This window comes from Cupressus sempervirens, chromosome 10 (assembly GCF_028749045.1).
Source record: "Cupressus sempervirens isolate cs-2001-9-10 chromosome 10, ASM2874904v1, whole genome shotgun sequence".
NCBI lineage: Eukaryota > Viridiplantae > Streptophyta > Pinopsida > Cupressales > Cupressaceae > Cupressus > Cupressus sempervirens.
This window is the reverse complement of record NC_143127.1, coordinates 716,974,724-716,992,572: the sequence shown is the minus strand read 5'-3', so window position 1 is coordinate 716,992,572 and position 17,849 is coordinate 716,974,724. Positions and strand designations below refer to the sequence as shown.

The 17,849-nt window shown below is 35.0% G+C and overlaps 1 protein-coding gene across 3 annotated transcripts in view; it reads left to right on the top strand.

Moving 5' to 3' along the window:
• Positions 1-17,849, top strand: part of LAF3 (Amidohydrolase family) — a 252,714-nt gene that overhangs the window by 80,529 nt on the left and 154,336 nt on the right. For all 3 annotated transcript variants that reach the window (XM_089807847.1, XM_089807849.1, XM_089807848.1), the window contains 2 exons: positions 12,026-12,220; positions 12,391-12,476. In XM_089807847.1, the coding sequence (XP_089663973.1) occupies positions 12,026-12,220; positions 12,391-12,476 (281 nt within the window). The remainder of the gene's footprint in view (positions 1-12,025; positions 12,221-12,390; positions 12,477-17,849) is intronic.

The window sequence follows — 17,849 nt, the reverse complement described above, 5'->3', positions numbered from 1 at the left end:
TAAGATCACTCTCTTCCCCTGAAAGGGACTCTCTTGATCTTAAACCTTTAATTATTAAGCCATATAGGCTATACCTTTAGAATTCCACTTTTTACATACGTACTTGTGTATATGTATATAATAAAATAAATAAACTCATAATTACAAATATAATTCATAAGTTCACAACATAGCTTCCTTACCTTCCTTAATGTTTGATCTAGACAACTTTATCCTAGTTGATCCCACAAAGAATTACTTTTAAATACATTCACACTCAACTATAATTCCCCACCAGGAAACTTAACAAGACTAAGTTTAAATCAACTAAGTAGGGTAAGTTCTTTTTAAAAACAAAAAGATAATGTCGAATAGGTTCCCTAACAAGCTTATCCTTAGAATAATTTCCTTAAAGCAACTTAGCATATCGATCTCAAGATGTACTTATAACAATACATTGCCCAAACATCATACACATGATGTTGATGTTTGGTAGCTTTAGTCGGATAAACCTATATATATATATATATATATATAAAAGTATATATACTTACACACACGCGCACACACACACACACACACACAAGTAAGTTTATTGTTATATGAGAGAAAATTAATATTATATATATATATATATATATATATATATATATATATATATATATATATATATATATATATATATATATATGTATACATGTATATATACACACACACACATATATATATATATTATATATATGCCATTTGGAAAACACATACTAGGTACAATGGTAGTGCTTAGTACATTTGCAATGATCCTCAAGAAACAACATGGTATCATAGTCGCCGGCAAATGTAAGAAGAAGTTTATAACATTGTGACAAATGAAACTTGCAGATCGATTGATGAATGAAAAGTGTGAGAAGATAGTATTAAATAATACGCATCCCTTACGAATACTTGCTAGGTGGAACACACGAGAGACTTAGCAATCTGCCAAACTTGCAGAGGTGTTTTTTTGATAATAAGACCAGATTCAACTAGATGGGCAAACAAAGTAATTAATTGTTTCAGACATTCAATAATTAATAGAGTAAAAAAAAAAGAACGGGAGGAAGATTAGAAGACAATGATCTCGACATGACGATCTTTGGAGGATTCTAATTAGAAGCTAATATGATGCAATCAGCATTGAGTTTGAAACATATTTTAACCCACTCAGTGATAAATGGAGAAAATATAATCACTTTGGATAGAGTATTGGTAGATAGATACTGAGCAATAATAAGTGCATACATAGGCAGAGACAACCACTGAAATCTATGGAATATAGAGGAAAAACAAATCAAAAAGCACGAACAAAAGAGGGTGGTTAATACAAAGGACACATAGTATTGTTTCAGACTACAATACATTCGCCATACATAGAATCATTCTTCTTTGATATAGAATGCATATTCTATATACAACCATCACATAACTCTTACATTCCGCAAAGTATCACATGATCAAAAGAACTATAAATCTTATGAAGGGTACACGCTACTCAATATCCATTGTTCGGTGGATCACAAGCACATAGAAAACTATATGTTCCACCATATCTCGACAATAAGCGTTTCATATATCACCAAAGATATTAACAAATAGTATCCAAGGAGTGATATGAATGCATCGTAAACTTTGAGTATCTAAATATATCTTGCAAACTGTAAAGAGAATGAAAACGTTCAATCAAGGATGTATATCAGAGGAGAAATAAGCTTGCAATGAATGTGAAATGGAGGCTTTACAAAGATAAATGCTGAAGAAGCGTTTAGACTCATATTATCAAATCCGCATCCTATGCATAAGACAACACGCAATTTTGGTATTTCTTATTAATTTCTTGTTTTGGCACAAAAAAAATATCGTGGCACGTCCATTGGCATTCGTTACCAATGAATGACGATATTGAAGACCCATCAAAACTATTAATGTCGTTACAAGATACAGTTCATGCATCAGGTGCGCAAAAGTGGACCCATTGCTAATGCGAATTGAATAGGAATGGGAGTGTCGACATTATTACCCTATGACAAGTAATGTAAAGGGGTTATCCTGTCAGCGATGAGTATGAGAGACAAAATAATATTAAAATGACAAGGACCCATCATTAAAGGTAAGTATACATATTTCAGTCTTATGATCTCATTTGAATATGTTGAATATGAAATATTTTGAGGTGAATATATATTAAAGTTCCTTCTCTTTCTCTCTCTATATATATATGATATTAAATATATGGTGATTATACATGAAGTCAAATATTTTTTTTGTAAAGAATATTAAGTGAAATTGTTCACTATAGATTATTATATGTGGCATTAATAAGAAAACAATATGTTGAAAATATAGATTTAAGTGAGATCTATATTATTGAAATGATCTTATTATGCAAAATTATTATCCTTGGGTATTATAGTAGTATCTTTCTTATTTCTATATGAGCTATATACCTTGATCTTTTCCTCTAAGAATGTTCTTGCAGAAAATAAAGGGAGATTGAGATTCAGAGGGAGGTTGACATTTCAAGCAACCTTGAAAGAGACGGAGGAGATAGAGGGTATGATTCAGTCAACCTTCGATAATCTCAATCATATTGATTCAGAGGGAGTAAACCATGTTGAGATGTATTCTTTGATAAACAATAAATTGTAGCAGACAAGAGGACTGTGATTTATGAATACACCTCATGACTATGTGATTTTAATGGGCCTCGCCCCTGTGTACGTCATGAGGAAGTGACAACTTCCAAATGATGTCACTTGTATTTGCAGAAGTTATTGGAAGTTGACAATCTTACAATAACTTGATTTTCTATTATGATGGATATCTTATGATGTCTATGCAGATCATAATAGATTATACTTTGAATGGTGAATGTTTATATGTTAAGCATTATGAGAATGCATGTGCACATACCTTATAAACATTTTTTGAGTACATGGTGAATGTTATGCATATTGATATTCTAGAAGGCCATTACACAGAGTACTTGGTAAATATTATGGGTCTTAATGTTCTTTATTCACAAAGTACTTGGTGAATATCACGCGACTTGATGTTCTGGAAGGCCATTACTCAAAGAGTATTTGTTGAATATCATTGATATTCTGGGAGGCCAATACTCATGATATCGGATGTCATATCAAACATTTTAAAGTAATTTGTGAATACCATGTGTTCTGGGAGACCAATACTCAGGATATAAGATTTGATATCAAACCTTATTGAGTATTTAGTGAACATCATATGTTGATATTCTAGGAGACCAATACTCTTGATAACAAAATGATGGATATCATTTCATCAAAGATATCCTTAATCTTGCTTACGTGATATTACTTTGAGGTAATATGTGTGTTTATCCTCCGTAGGTAAGAGGGAGTGTTGATGTTTGGTAGCTTGTGTCAGATAACCCTAAATATAATTATATATGACATATAATTCATATATATAAGTTTATTGTTATATGAGAAATATGTATAAAACAATGAATAAATGTTTATTATATTAATTGTGTAATTAATGAATAGACATGTCCATGAATGGGACATGTCTTTTCATGGCTTATTCTCAATTTAAATAAGAGGTCGCTGTAATTTGGAAAACACATACCAAATACAATGACAGTGGTTAGCACATTATGTGTCCTAAATATTTGACTTTTGTTTGGAAGAATTCACACTTATTCAAATTTGCATATAGTTGATTTACTCTAAGACACTGGAGGATTTGACTTAAATGTTGATCATGCTCTTTAATGGTTTTGGAATACACTAGTATATTGTCCAAAAATACTATGCGAAGTTTGTCCAAATATGTCTTGAAGACTCCATTCATCAAACTCATTAATACTGAAGGTGCATTTGTTAATTCGAATGGGACCACTGTAGCAACCTAGGGCTGTGATACCAAATGTAATGCCCTGCCAAGAAACTTGACAAGACTAAGCCTAAATCAGTTAAGTAGTGTAAGTTTAAAAATAAATAAATTGCCCAACAGGTTCCCTAACAAGCTAATCCTTAGAATAATTTCATTAAAGCAACTTAGTACATTTACTCTTTTAACGTGATCTATCTTAAGATGTACTCATAACAATAAATTACCCAAACGTGATACACATAATAAGCAAAGATCATACATGAAACACGATTCTTCTTAAACAAATGAAGCATAACATTATCTCATATTTTCAAGGAATCTTCACAGTGGGTATACCAAGATTGAATTTACAAGAAAGAGATACCAATCCTACCCTTCGAATTTCATAGATTTGAATATACATTTTCATTCCTATCTATCTATTCCCTTTACATTGATTTCTTCAAATATATCAACAAATTTCTTTTACAATATGCATCTTTTCAATTTGCATTGAATACAACATATCATGAACATCTTCAAATATCATCTTAAGCATCTTCAAAGCATCTTAAAAAAGAACTCCATTTCCAAGCCACAAGCAAGCCTCAAGTTTTTCCATCCAACCATGTGGACCGTACGGAAACACCTCCTAAGTTAGGAGACAAAACTATGATCCAACAAGGCCTAAACTTATAAGGCTCAATTCCCAAAAGAGAAACAACAAAAGGGCTCAAGAATAAAATCCAAAGATCACAAAGGACCACCTAGTGCTAGTGCTTGAGTAAAGGATTTGTAACCTCTTCTAGGTGAGTGCCATTGTACCTTCCCAAGATGTTAGGATCAATCTCTCAGGCTTAAGACCATCTTGCTGTACATAACGCCTTCTCCCTGAGTACTCCAATGAGGATAGATATGACCGAGTAATGCTAGGATCAATCTCCTAGGTTAGGGACCTATAAGTTATGCAGGATATCCCTTCCCTGAGTTCTCCAACAATGCTACCATATTTATCTTCTTTAGTGTGTGAAAACCCCAAACCCATCCCATAAGTTATTTATTAACCAACTCACAATGGAGCCAGGCTGTGTAGGGATCTTGTCTCCAAACTTAGGATTCCCTGGCCGCCACTTCTAGGCCCCAACACCTATGGTGAGCCAATCACCTAGGGTTTTTGCCCTACTCAAAGCAAAACACAACAAGCCTTATATCCAAAACATTGTATAATCATAAGGAACATCATGCCCTTGGTCTTAGAAATCAACATTAAGCATGGACTGTAAACAACACAAGGAAGTGACTAAAGCATCCAAACCAATCAAGAAAATGCAAAACTGTGCATTTGTTAGCTATTCCTGCCCTTTTACACTCTATTGTTGCGCTTCTGTTAAAATGACACATTTATCAACTAGAAAGGCACATTGGTTTAGTAAAGCCGCACATTTGTTATTTTCAAGCAGCCCTACACATACATTTAACATAACTGTGCATTTGTCAGGAGAAGTCGCACATTTATTATTTTGGTGCATTTTCTTAGCAATGTTACACATATGATAAGAAGATCGATGCATAGGTTTAGCAGAGCTGCGCATTTTTCAAGTAGGCTGATAGACGCTTGGCATGCTAGGGTTCGCAATGTTATACATTTGCATGGTAACTACGCATATGTGCAGTATACTTACGCATTTGTTCTAGAGAGTTCAAAAAAAACTAATGGATGCTATGAATTGAATTATTGCCATCAAATTAGAATTTCTTATGCCTCTTGGGCTTAATCACCAATTTGGAAACCCCTCTACCATTCCTCTTCTAGGGATTCAACTCCTAGCATCAATTTCACATACAAAAGGGAAAAATAACATATGAAAGCAAGATAACACAGCCATTCAACTTAGAAGTATAATGCCACAATTAGAGATTTAAAAAGGTACTCCAAAGATAAAAGCAAGCAATCGTACACATTGAAGATTGTTTCCGCATATTCTATTAGCGTGATATCTATGAAACCTATGATGAGTAACAAAGCCTACTTGGTTTTCCTGAGCAAAGGTGTTGAAGTTGTGCTTGGTGTGTGGCCTTAAGTCTCTCCAATCCTCTTGTTGGTTTGGTTTCGTCTCATTCCCAGTTCTTGATAGTCTTTGTGTAGGTTTGCTCAATAATTTTACACTATAGTTTCAACATTCATTTTTTGTATATTTTCTTTGTTGGGAACAACTTATTTTATAGTGAAATATTATTGTTGCAAATAGTTGCGTCCATTGCAACCGCCAATTTACTAAGGTTTAATTTAATAAATACAATTCATTTGTTTAAGTTTTAGAAAACATTCAATTTGTTTCTAATAGCTACAAGTTATTATGTATGTAAGAGGTTGAAGTTCCAAGAATGTCTTGTGGTGTAGGGGTTGAGTTATGCAATATTTTCCCCAAGGTCATAGGTTCAAATCTCGTGAGTATTTTGCCACTCTTAAGTCTTTTACATTCTTTGCTAAATTATGAGTTTAAAATCTCATTCTACTCTTGAAGAGTTATGTAGGTGAGTTGGTTGAAGGTGAGATAGAGAAGTGGAAGGTTCAAGGTTCGAATCTCTTAAATATTTCTTTTACCTCTCTAATTCATGTACTTTTATTAGTCACATTGTAACCTTTAATTTAGGAAAGAAATGACACCCATTATAAGCATGCAAACAAATAGACACACAGACACATATATTTACTCATGCACATATGTGTCCACATGTATATACTCAGGTAAACATATATATTTAGATGTACAACTGAAATTCCATAAAGAGAAGACTAAAGCATCCTTAAACAGACAAAACTCAATATAGGAACCCCCAAGATCCCAATTGGGGTAATTGACTTCTCTATATGAAATTCGAGGCCCAAGTTGCCTATGTAGATCATGATTCCATCTGCGGAGCAATAATATTATAGAGGCTTTTATATTTGTTCATGTACATGCTTGCATCACCAACAAGTACAGATGCATGCCTACACATAATATCATGATATCTCATACCATAATGCAAGCACTAAGTGGGTTAGTAGGGTTAGAAATCCATAAAATCCATAAAATTAAAACACTTGAAGTACATCATAAGAAATGTATCTCTAACTACCCAATGTAAAGTAACATATCTCTTATAACTAACATAAAGCATGAATCTAGTATCTCATAATAAATGTCAATCATGTCGGTAGGGTGGCATTATATTAACTATATTTCAAATTCTCTCTTTAAAATTCTGATCTGCTATTATAAGGAAGAGAAAAACACATATTTTTACATATTAGCTTAACTCTATGTTTTAATTCTCCCTGAAACATTTTTGCTGCTTTATCACCCAATGTCTTTATCCTTTATAGGGCTGCTTTGATATTCATCTTAGTTGGTCAAATGTAATTAAATTCCTCCTTAACTAGGATAATTTCCTTGTTGTCCTATTCATATCATTCCTCTTTTTGAATGATGACCATCTTTTGCCTCATTATATATTATAAATCAAACAATAGATTGGTCCCCAGAAGGTATATCTAACTTCTATTAATTATAGCCACCATTCTTCATCGAAACTTTTCAGGGAAACCAGTAATTAGAGGATTAATGTACATGTTAGACATTGTTTTTATGTTATTCCCCACTATGATTATAGGTCGGTTTAAACTGATAATGGGGTATTTATTATTATTATTACTGAATATTGGTTCCATAAATACTAAGAATTATATAAATTATTTGAATATTGATTATTATTAAATGTTTTTGATATAAAAGAAGCCAAAACTATGGGGCTGGCCCTTTACAACAGTGGTGGAACAACCAACAAAAAACAAATAAACAACTAGAAGATAACCACATAGACCCCCTAACGGTTTACATCAAAAACATAAGTAACAATATAACAATAATTAGAAGTACTAGAAATCCTACTCTTAAGATCAACAAAGTTTAACAAGATAACAAAAGGCATGTAGGTGGTCATCGCATCATACCACCTATAGCCCAGAACCAAGTTCAACATAAAAATCAAAACCATCACCAAAGGATGGGTAGTAATAACTAGGAGAGTACCAAAAGATCACCAAGCACCAGGAGGCCACTAACTTGCATCCTTTTTCTTTCCTTTCCCAGCAAGGAGAACCTTGGCCCAGTCTTCAACAAGGAAGCTATAAAGAAGCTTCGTGTCCTCCTTCCCAATGCTCTCCTCCTCTGACAAATTAGCCAACAGTTGGAGAGTGGTGGCAGCCGCATGAGTCACCTCAAGAGTGAACTTCGAGAAGAGGGTGAAGTCCTCCTCCACTGCATTGTTCTTGTCCTTCAGCTCCTGATGTTCCTTGCGAGTAACATGCCCATTCTCCTTAGTTCCCAGCTATAGGGCCTTGCTGTAAATCGCTAGAGAATTCCGATTGTCCTGCACATCAAGATTGTTGGTGGGGGCTTTTAGGTTTTCTAGACCATCTTTCCTTTTCAAGGAGGATATAGTGTCAGGGGAGTCATTAATAGTTTTGGGGTTCTCATTGTCAGCCAAAGGCAGGGTGATGGTGGCAGAGACATGGGTGAGATTCGGGGAGGGGTCCTTGGAAGGAGTATCCGCCTCAAAATCCCAAGTGCCATCAAGGGTGTCATCCCATTTCTCCACATCTTTGTTTGTCTCTTCTTTCCCCTTCTCCAGATCGACCTCGAAGATCTTATCACTCTCCTCAGAGCTAGTATCTTCCTCCTTGTGAGAGCGACTTGCCATTTGTTTGCATCTACCACAGGTCTTAGCAATTCTTCCCGACCTTCCGTTCCCACATATTTCCTCATCTGAATCCCCAATTTCCACCTCCACCCTCTTATCCGTTTTAATATTTTTATTGGCCACTCTAAGGTTAGAGTTTTGTTCTTCCTACCTTAACAGTGGTTTGGCTAGGTGAGGGCTAAGGAGTATGGGCATAGCTGCCACCCGCAAACTCCAAACTCAGCCCCCCCCAGAGGGGAGGATATTATTAGTGGCTATCACACGGGGAGGGCAAAGGGCCAGGTGAAACTGAAAGAGATGAAACGTGAGCCCTTAGTGTAGGATGGTGAAATTAGCCCCTTTCTTCTTTCTCTCTCTAACATCCATCACAGTCTCTTCAAGGGCATGCATTAGAAAGAAGGGAATGTAGACTAACTCCCTATTACGAGAGTGGTTAAGCAAAGGGAAATGGTAAAAGTAATACACACTGTGTCTACTTTCCAGTGTTAGATACTTCATAAGCACAGACACACATCATCCCAGGGCTCCAGAAGCTTATCTCTCCTAAAACCTTTGCGGTACCGGTTCAGAGCCTCATTGCCTCTAAAGAAACTAGATAGACTCGCTTCATCCACCACCTTTGTTATCTTCTGCCATTTCCTGCCCTTAATGTCCAGCCTTGTCGCCATGGCAATGTACTCCTCATTCACCTGAAACCTAAGGCCATTGATAGTCACCCGCCTATCTTTCTAGCTAGCGACGATTGTTGCGAACAATTCTCATCATATCTAGCCATGGCCTGTAGTAGGGGACAAACCTCCCTTCCTTTAACATTATCCAAGTGGCCTGCGTTTTGTAGAAATCCTCCATCTTTGTGGGCTTCAATTTGTTAAGCTCCCCACCCATGGAAACTTTCTTCTCAACAATATCTTGTTCCTCAATCTCAGTAATTCTCATTTGCACTCAGAAAATACTAAGGTAGGGCAAAAAATCAAGTAATTAGCAGTTAAGAAGCTTTCTTTCTTATGGTTTATGAGATTGTGAATTCCAGTGTGAATTCCAGAATGTACAAGCCAGTTTAAGATATCATTACAAGGAGTGCAAAAAATCGGCACGTAATACCTTAATGATCTGGCCTTAGTAATAATGTGAACTTTTTTCATGATCATGCCATAACACCAAACAATGATGGCGCTATTTTTGAAGCCGGTATTATTTATTGCATCTCCTTTTCCGTGCCCTTTCATAATGCTATCCACATATTTGATCCTTGCAAAATGTCTTGTCAAAATCAAGGCAATCTTAACTATCATAAGAATAGCAAGGCCACCAAATTCGTCCATTCTCCAAAATTGGAAGGTCATCAAACCTGATTTAGAGGAGTTTTTTCCTTGTTAATGAGGGAATTTATATAGTTAGGTAACATTTCAGCACTTTTCCAGCTTTTTATGTTCTTGAAATCAAAACCCCATCCTACCAAGGCATTTGCCACCGCATTGCCTTCCTTGTAAGTGTGCTATAAGTCGTAATGATCAAGGGCCATGAGATAATGCCATATGTCACCCAAGTGTGACGCAGGGCCCATCTTGGTTGAGCAGGACCTTGAACAGAGTCGATGATGAGTTTAGAGTCCCCTTCTATGGTTAGTCTTATAACCTTCATCTCCACAACAAATTCTAGCCCCCAAATAAGGTACTTCAGCCGCGTAATTGGTTCCCTGGCCCAAATTTCCCGAGTAAGCAACCAACACATCACCCTTTTCATTTCACAACACACCTCCAATTGCCGCTTGCCCCTTGCGCGCAACACCATCAAAGTTGAGTTTGATAGTGGACCTAGTAGGAGGGATCCAACCAGTATTTTTTCTAGCTACCACTTTTGAGTTGTCAAATTTCTAGAAGTCGGGGAGAATATTCCATCTCCTAGCAATATCCTTCTTCCTGCTCGAGGGTTGCTGTGGCACTTTGAACCTAGCCACTATAACATTCTCCGTGATGAGCTTTCCCAAAATCTCTGCCACAACCTTCTCACCCCCTTGCTCCTCTGAAAGACCTGGTTATTTCTCTCCTTCCAAACACCCCAGCAAACATATGGGGGGAGGAGATTCCAGAGGCTTCTGAGGCGGGGGTGGTAGAAGGGGCAGCTCCAATTCTCGATGAATTGCTCCATACTTCTGTTCATGACCCAATCCAATGGAAATTTATTCCAGATGTAGGACCAAACCTTTAAGGTATAGGGGCATTCCAAAAAGAGGTGGACAATACTTTCCTCTAGAATTATTCTTAAATGTTATTTGATTAGTATGATTATTTAAAAGTGAGTAGTATATTTGTCTAATACATTTATTAGGATGTAGTTAATTATTTATAAATTAATAACAATTAGCTATCTAGTTTATATCTATTCATCTAATTAATTGATATTAGTTATTTACTTTAATCGATGTTTGATATGAACATTGATTTAATTTTATCAGTTTGGTATGGTGTAATTTGTCCTAGACAAATACCTATCAAAAATTTGTCTCAAGACAAATATTTATTTTATTATTATTATTCAATTATATCATTTTAATGATCTATTAGGTCTTACATATATATTGGATTTCATTATTAGGGAGGATATTACAATTCCGCATGTCTTCTTTTGTTTCAACTGTGAACATATGATATGGTATCAAAGCCATATACAATCTGGTGAGTTTGTGCGAGGAAAATGACTTTTAAAGGCATGTTTATGGAAAATTATCAAATTTACCCACACCAGAAGCAATTGAGAAAATTGAAAGCCAGTTTGAGGGAATTGATGTAATATACATAGTTCCTTATGTCCAGATCTACGACACAAAGCCTAATATGCTATGAAGCAATTGGAATAATTGAGTAGAAATATAAAGAAAACTGACTATACTAGACAGATCACAATTTATTAAATTGTGGTGTTGTGATTGACCACAAGAATGAGTTTCTCCAGGAAAAGAACAAAACAAGATGTGGTCGAATATTTTTTAGTAAGAACACATGCTAGAAAACAAAAACCTTTTCAACCTGGATATGCTTACTGCAGTGGCACATAAAGTTACCCAAAAGTTTGACCATGTGAGAGCTAGAGGAGAATTGGTGAGTCTCTTTTTAAAGAGAGACAAAGCAAATATTATTATATTCTTAGAAAAGCATATCTAGTTGTATATGCAACTTCAAAAATTAGATATGATAGCTTTTTTAATGGCTTTTCCAGACATCCTTGTTGACGAATAATTTTTAACTTCTTCCTGTGAATAATAACATTGTTAAAAACTCATTTGTATATGAAATTCTTTCCTTGTTTGTGAGAAAAGACTTCACAATGTGGACAACCAAATTATTTGTAGTTAGTATTTTAAGCGAAGAGAAAAAGTATTGTAATTTTTCTAATTGTTTTTGGCCTTATCAAGCTCCCACTGGATTGCTGGTGGATGCTGCTATGCAGTTGCTTCTGCCTCACATTCCTAAAGTTACAATTCAAGAAAGGCGAGATGCTCTGATAAGGGCTAGCAAGCTTGGATTGTCAAGAGGGGTGACTGCAGTGGTTGACTTTGGAAGATATTTCCCTGGAACATCAACTAGTGACGTCTGGCAAGATTTCTTTGGTTTGTCACATTTTTTGTTTGTTCAATGTTTAGATTTTCTTTTGTGAAATTATCTTATTTCTTGAAAAGCTTTTATGATTGTTATTATTTAAAATGTCTTAAAGCTAATTTATGTTTGATTCATGATCTACATGTATGTCTTTCATATGTTGTTTTTGGTGATTGAACAGAGGTGTATAAATGGGCGGATGAAACTAGTCATATGCTCCTTAGAGTCTGTCTGTTTTTTCCTTTGGAAGCTTGGTCCCTTGTAGTGGTATGTAGAATGGTTTTCTTATTATTCTTTGCTTGGCTAAAAAATGTTGTGCTTTCGTTGTAGAAAGAAGAGAATTTTTTTAATTATTCAAAATGTTCTGGTTTTGTTTTAGAAAGAAGAGAATTTTTTAATTATTCACACTAATTTTCAACAATCTATTGTTTACAAATCTAGGAAGTGGTGGTTGTCATTGTTTTAAGGTTTCTCTATGCTTTTATTTGTTTCACAGATTGGTAGCCTAATCTTATTGATAGATACTCATGAAGTGGCCAGAAACTGTTTGTAGATGTGTTTTTTCTTGTACAAGATAATATTCAAATAATATAATTCTATATGCATAGATAAATCTATCCAAAATTGTAGAATCTGGAATGCAGTATGAAGTAGTCTTCAATGAACTTTTATAGATTCTAATTCAAGGTTACCCCAAATTTCTGGGACTGGGATGGTTTTTTTTTGCCAAGTTTGGGCATGACAAGGGGATGGCTATATAAAACATAGAGAAAATTTTTAATTTAGAGGGAAATTTGCATATATACAATACATTCATATAAATACATGGATGGAGCAGGGAAATTGTAAATAGCAAACTAAACTGTATTGCTTATAAAGGGGACACTTAGAAATTTTTCCGTCACTGTCTTTATAAAACCTATGTTTTAGTTTGCTATTTAGACTGGTGATGACACATGCCATTTAAACATCATAGAACCTCAACATACTACATTTCAATAGTCAATAGTCAATATGTGTCATAATTCAGAATTCATTGTTATTATGCATGCAATATTAAAATAATAACATACAAAATTGACAGCCCGAGTAAATTGGCGACAAGAAAAACAACACACCTTCCAAAAATGAAAAACACTACCATCTTTAAGTATAAATTATAGGGTACACCTTATAGCATTACTATTACTTTGGGAGATAGTCATTCACATAATAGTGCCAGTACATGAAATATCATTCCTATGAAATTCCAACATGAAATACCTTGGAAACTGTGTTGGAGTTGACTGTTGCAGTTTTGATATTGACTACAGAAATGACTGCTACAGACAGAAGATCAAGTATATGTCTCCTGATGCTCTTTTAACTCTAGATGACATTCACCAATGATCTGAATTGCGGTTGCAGCTCCGAAACTTCACCTCTAACTCATTGTCGGTGGACATATATTAATACAAATAGATCTGTTATACGGTTCCAATAATGATGTAGGTCTGTTACCGCATGATGGCACCTTGATGCAGCCTCCAATATTCACCAAATCTTCCAGAAATGACCCAAATCAACCTAGATCCAACTCAATACTGACATATTGCCACAAAATGACATAAAGATGCAAGTTATATTATGGTAAAATAATGAATGTGTTATTAAATAGAGACAAAAAATGATCTATATATACAAGTACACATAAGAATGTTTCTATAACAAACAAAGACTGGAGAAACATAAACATTCTAAAGAGAGAAAGAGAAAGTTTCCATATTAAATAGAGAGAATATGGAGACATGGAGACATAGAAGCTATGCAAGTCTTGCATTCTTGGATCATATAACTAAATTTGTGGCAATAGTTGCACAGGATTTGCTTCTTCTTGGAGCTAGTTTTGAGATTGAGTAGATGACTGAGATGGGCCTTTATCCTTGTGAAAGGATTGGGCTTAAAATGCTTGTTTAGAGGGATGAAGGAGCATTGCTGCCAAACTGTTGTTTCCAACAGTTGTGCTGTAGAAGTTTGGTGCACAAATCTGGAAATTTGAGGTCAACAATAGTTGCTGTAATGTTGAGCATCTCAATAAAGTGCTCATAGGATGGTGGTAGACCTTTTAGAGTATGACCAACATATCCTCTTCCTCTATTGTGTGGCTAGTGGCCTCACGCTGATCTCTAACGTTCTTAATCTTTAGATGTTCTAGTAAGGACATGTGCTCATCCATAATAATAGAGAATAGCTCATTCTTTAGAAAGAAGGCTCTACTTTTATTTGATGTCTTGTACAGATCCTTCTGTGTTCTCCAAATCTCTGCAACTGTCTTGTTGGACAACACTTGAAGAAGCTAATCATCAGTTATTTTAAGCTTAATAAGCATAACTGCTTCACGATTTACGCTCATCAAACTTCTCTTGAGTAGGATCGATTGTGGTAGGACGAGTCTCAATACCTAGAACAAGCTCCTCAAGGGAACAGTACTCAAAGATTGTCATCATTCTTTGCTTCTAGGTGCTATAGTTCTTTTCGTGAATCACTAACTGCCTTCTTAGAGAAGATTGGTGAGAGATGCCATGAGACGTTTTTAAAATAATGTGAATATTTGAAAAAGGTACGAAATTCGAGGCAGATTGACAAAAGATCCAGAAAAAATGAAAGGACACCCAGAAGAGAGCACAAAAAAATTGAGAAAGATTTTGAAATTAGATTTTGTATCTATTGATTCGGAAATTGAGACATGCAAAACAATGCACCTAGAGAAAACAAAGACTGACCTAGTTGAGATTTGGAAGAACCTAGTTGGAATCTACAATGAAAATAAAATTTCAGCTTGATTAGAAAGGTAGAAACCCTAGCTGAAAGTGTAGCAACCATAGGCAATCATGAAGCTTAGATATTTGCAGAAAAAACAAGCGCACAAAAAGAAACTGTCAAATGCAAGCCCAAAAGTGGCAAAAAGCTAGTCGTCTTTCAGAGGAAGTGGGTTGCACGGGCAAGGGAAAGGTAGATGGTACATGAGTTATAGGAGAAAAGTCACCCAAAGATTTTTTTTAGAAACCCTAGATGAATTTTAGAAATATTCCTGCGAACGGATTTTTGAACACACCTAGGCAAAGCATGTTGAAAATCTTGAGTCTAAAATTTCATGAAGAAATTAAAGATTTTCAAAACCTATTTCAAAAAATAACTTAGAATATTTCAATAATGAAATAATAATTTTTTGAAAAACATAGCTCTGATACTATATTATGGTAAAATAATGAATGTGTTATTAAACAGAGATCATAAATGATCTATATATACAAGTATACACGAGTGTTTATATCATGAACAAATGAGAAATAGAAACATTCTGAAGAGAGAGAAAGTTTCCATATTGATCAGAAAGTGAATATGGAAACATAGAAGAGGAGTGACCACTAGAAATAGAAGTAAATCTACAAAAGAGAGAAACAAAATTAGAGAGATTTTACTCTGTTCTAGGTCTGTAGTGTACTTCTAAATTTTGAGACTATCCCAACACCTTGGAAACAGTCTGCTATATGATTTTTCGTGTCTAGCATGACTATCTTTAAGATGGGTTGACTAGCATAATGCAGTTTGCTATACCTCTGTTTCTATCTTTGCAAGGATCCTCTTTGTCTTGGGATGAGTTGAACTAGCTTAACACAACTTGCTAGACTTTTTCCTACTCTTCCTCCTCTTTACTTTACATATAACACAACACAACTTGTTGTCCAATGAAATTTGTGCTTTTTCACGAGTACCTACAATAATACACTTTGCTAGTTTGTGTAATTTATTATTTCCTTTCTCTATTTTCTCCATGATTCCATAAGCATAACACACCTTGCTGGTTGTCAGATCATGAAGTCTTGCTTCATCTTCTATATGTGTTGTTGTCCTTCTTCTGGGATCACTTGTGCTCTTGCAAAAGCATTTTGAATGTGATACTTGGTCTCTGCAAATAGTTGGTTTGGAGCCTTCTTTTTTAGTATTAAGCCCTATGTTGTGTGTGTCTTTGTTTGCCTTTTTATTTTTATGTTTATTTTTATTGCTGTTTGTGTGCCCTTGCACATGGTTGTGTGAGTTAAGATCTTTGGTTTGGTGGTTTGTTCTCTTGAACATAGTGATGTCTTTTTCTTTGCAGTCTTGTCAGTGATCATCTCTCTTCTATCTCTCTTCATATCTCCTATACCATGAGTATGTGTGTAGATTCATACTTTCACTAAAGTGGGGGCTCATGTATTGCCATTGAAGAAGATACAGTTTCGTATGGCTAGATGTAACTGGAAGATAGACAATCTCTTGGATTTCATTGAGTCCGCCACAATGGAGATGCAGTTATAAAAGAGAGGTTGTTGCTTTTATATTAAGTGTTGTGTACTGGAGATTTTGTAGATGTAAGTTATTGGTGTGGGTTTGTTGGATAGAGGTGTATTGAACAAATAAGGCTTTGCGTGCTGAACAAGTAACAAAGCCTTGTGCAGATTTATATTTTGGAGATGAAAATTGATTGACAGTGGTGATAGAAGGCAATGTTTATTTCCAGGCAACTCTCACAAATTCAACATGAATAATGATGAAGATATGCAGGAGATTATATGCATGACAGTAGAATGGGACTTATCTTTGATGATTTCAATACGACTTTACATAAATAGTCTTATTTGGAATTGTCTGGGTATTCGAACTCATAAAGTAGAACCTTTCAAACTTGGTTACAAATTATTTCCAGAATTGAAGACATAGAACTCCAAACAGGGTTCTCAAATATTTAATGATCAGGAGACCTTAAGAAAAACATCATCCGAAACCTTGACATATACAGAGACTCAGACAACTATTCGACAAAATAACTTAGAGTGGGGAGTTTGAAAATAAGGCAAGATACTATGAGGTAAGTTCATTCATTAGTATAGGGATTGTTTGGATAAGCATCTTCTCTGTGCACAAAAGACTTGTGTTCCTGAGTTGGAATCATCAACAAGGCAGAAATGTATGCTGGTGTCTGATATATCAACCTCAAAAATTTTTTTTGGTAGTAATTTCTATTCTAACAGTGGTCACTCTTCATGTTTTGTATTGCTGTGGTATTTTCCTTCATTTGAGGTTCCTTCACATTTTTTTTGGTTATTAGCACACTTATTTCAGAATAGCATACACATTGCAGAGGACATTGTGTAATATCTAGAGGCATTAACTTCTTCTAGAATACCATGTCTTGTGCTCTTGGAGAAATGTGACTTCAACTTTAGGCTGAGAGTTGTTAGCAAAAATTGCAACTGTCTCAGGCTGGACCAACATCATGGTCTAGGCTGCATTTTTTCATGGTTAGGAAAGTTTGGAACTGATAGGATTGGAAGGAGAAATTGTGAGGTTAGAAAAAAGTTAAAACACTTTTAAATATCTGTGGCCTGATCAGGGAAATTAGATAAATGTCAAGAAAATTGCTCTTATCTCACTGTATACGGAAGCTTATTACAAAAGAGAAAGTAATTGAGCCTTTATATTATCATGGCAATTTTTTTGAGTTTCTAGATTGTGTGTTGAACTGGGGTTCGACAAACAACAACAGCAAATCAAATGCAATCGGAAAATAAATGGTATACTATTCATGTGATTACCTTCACGGAAGACATTTGATTGATC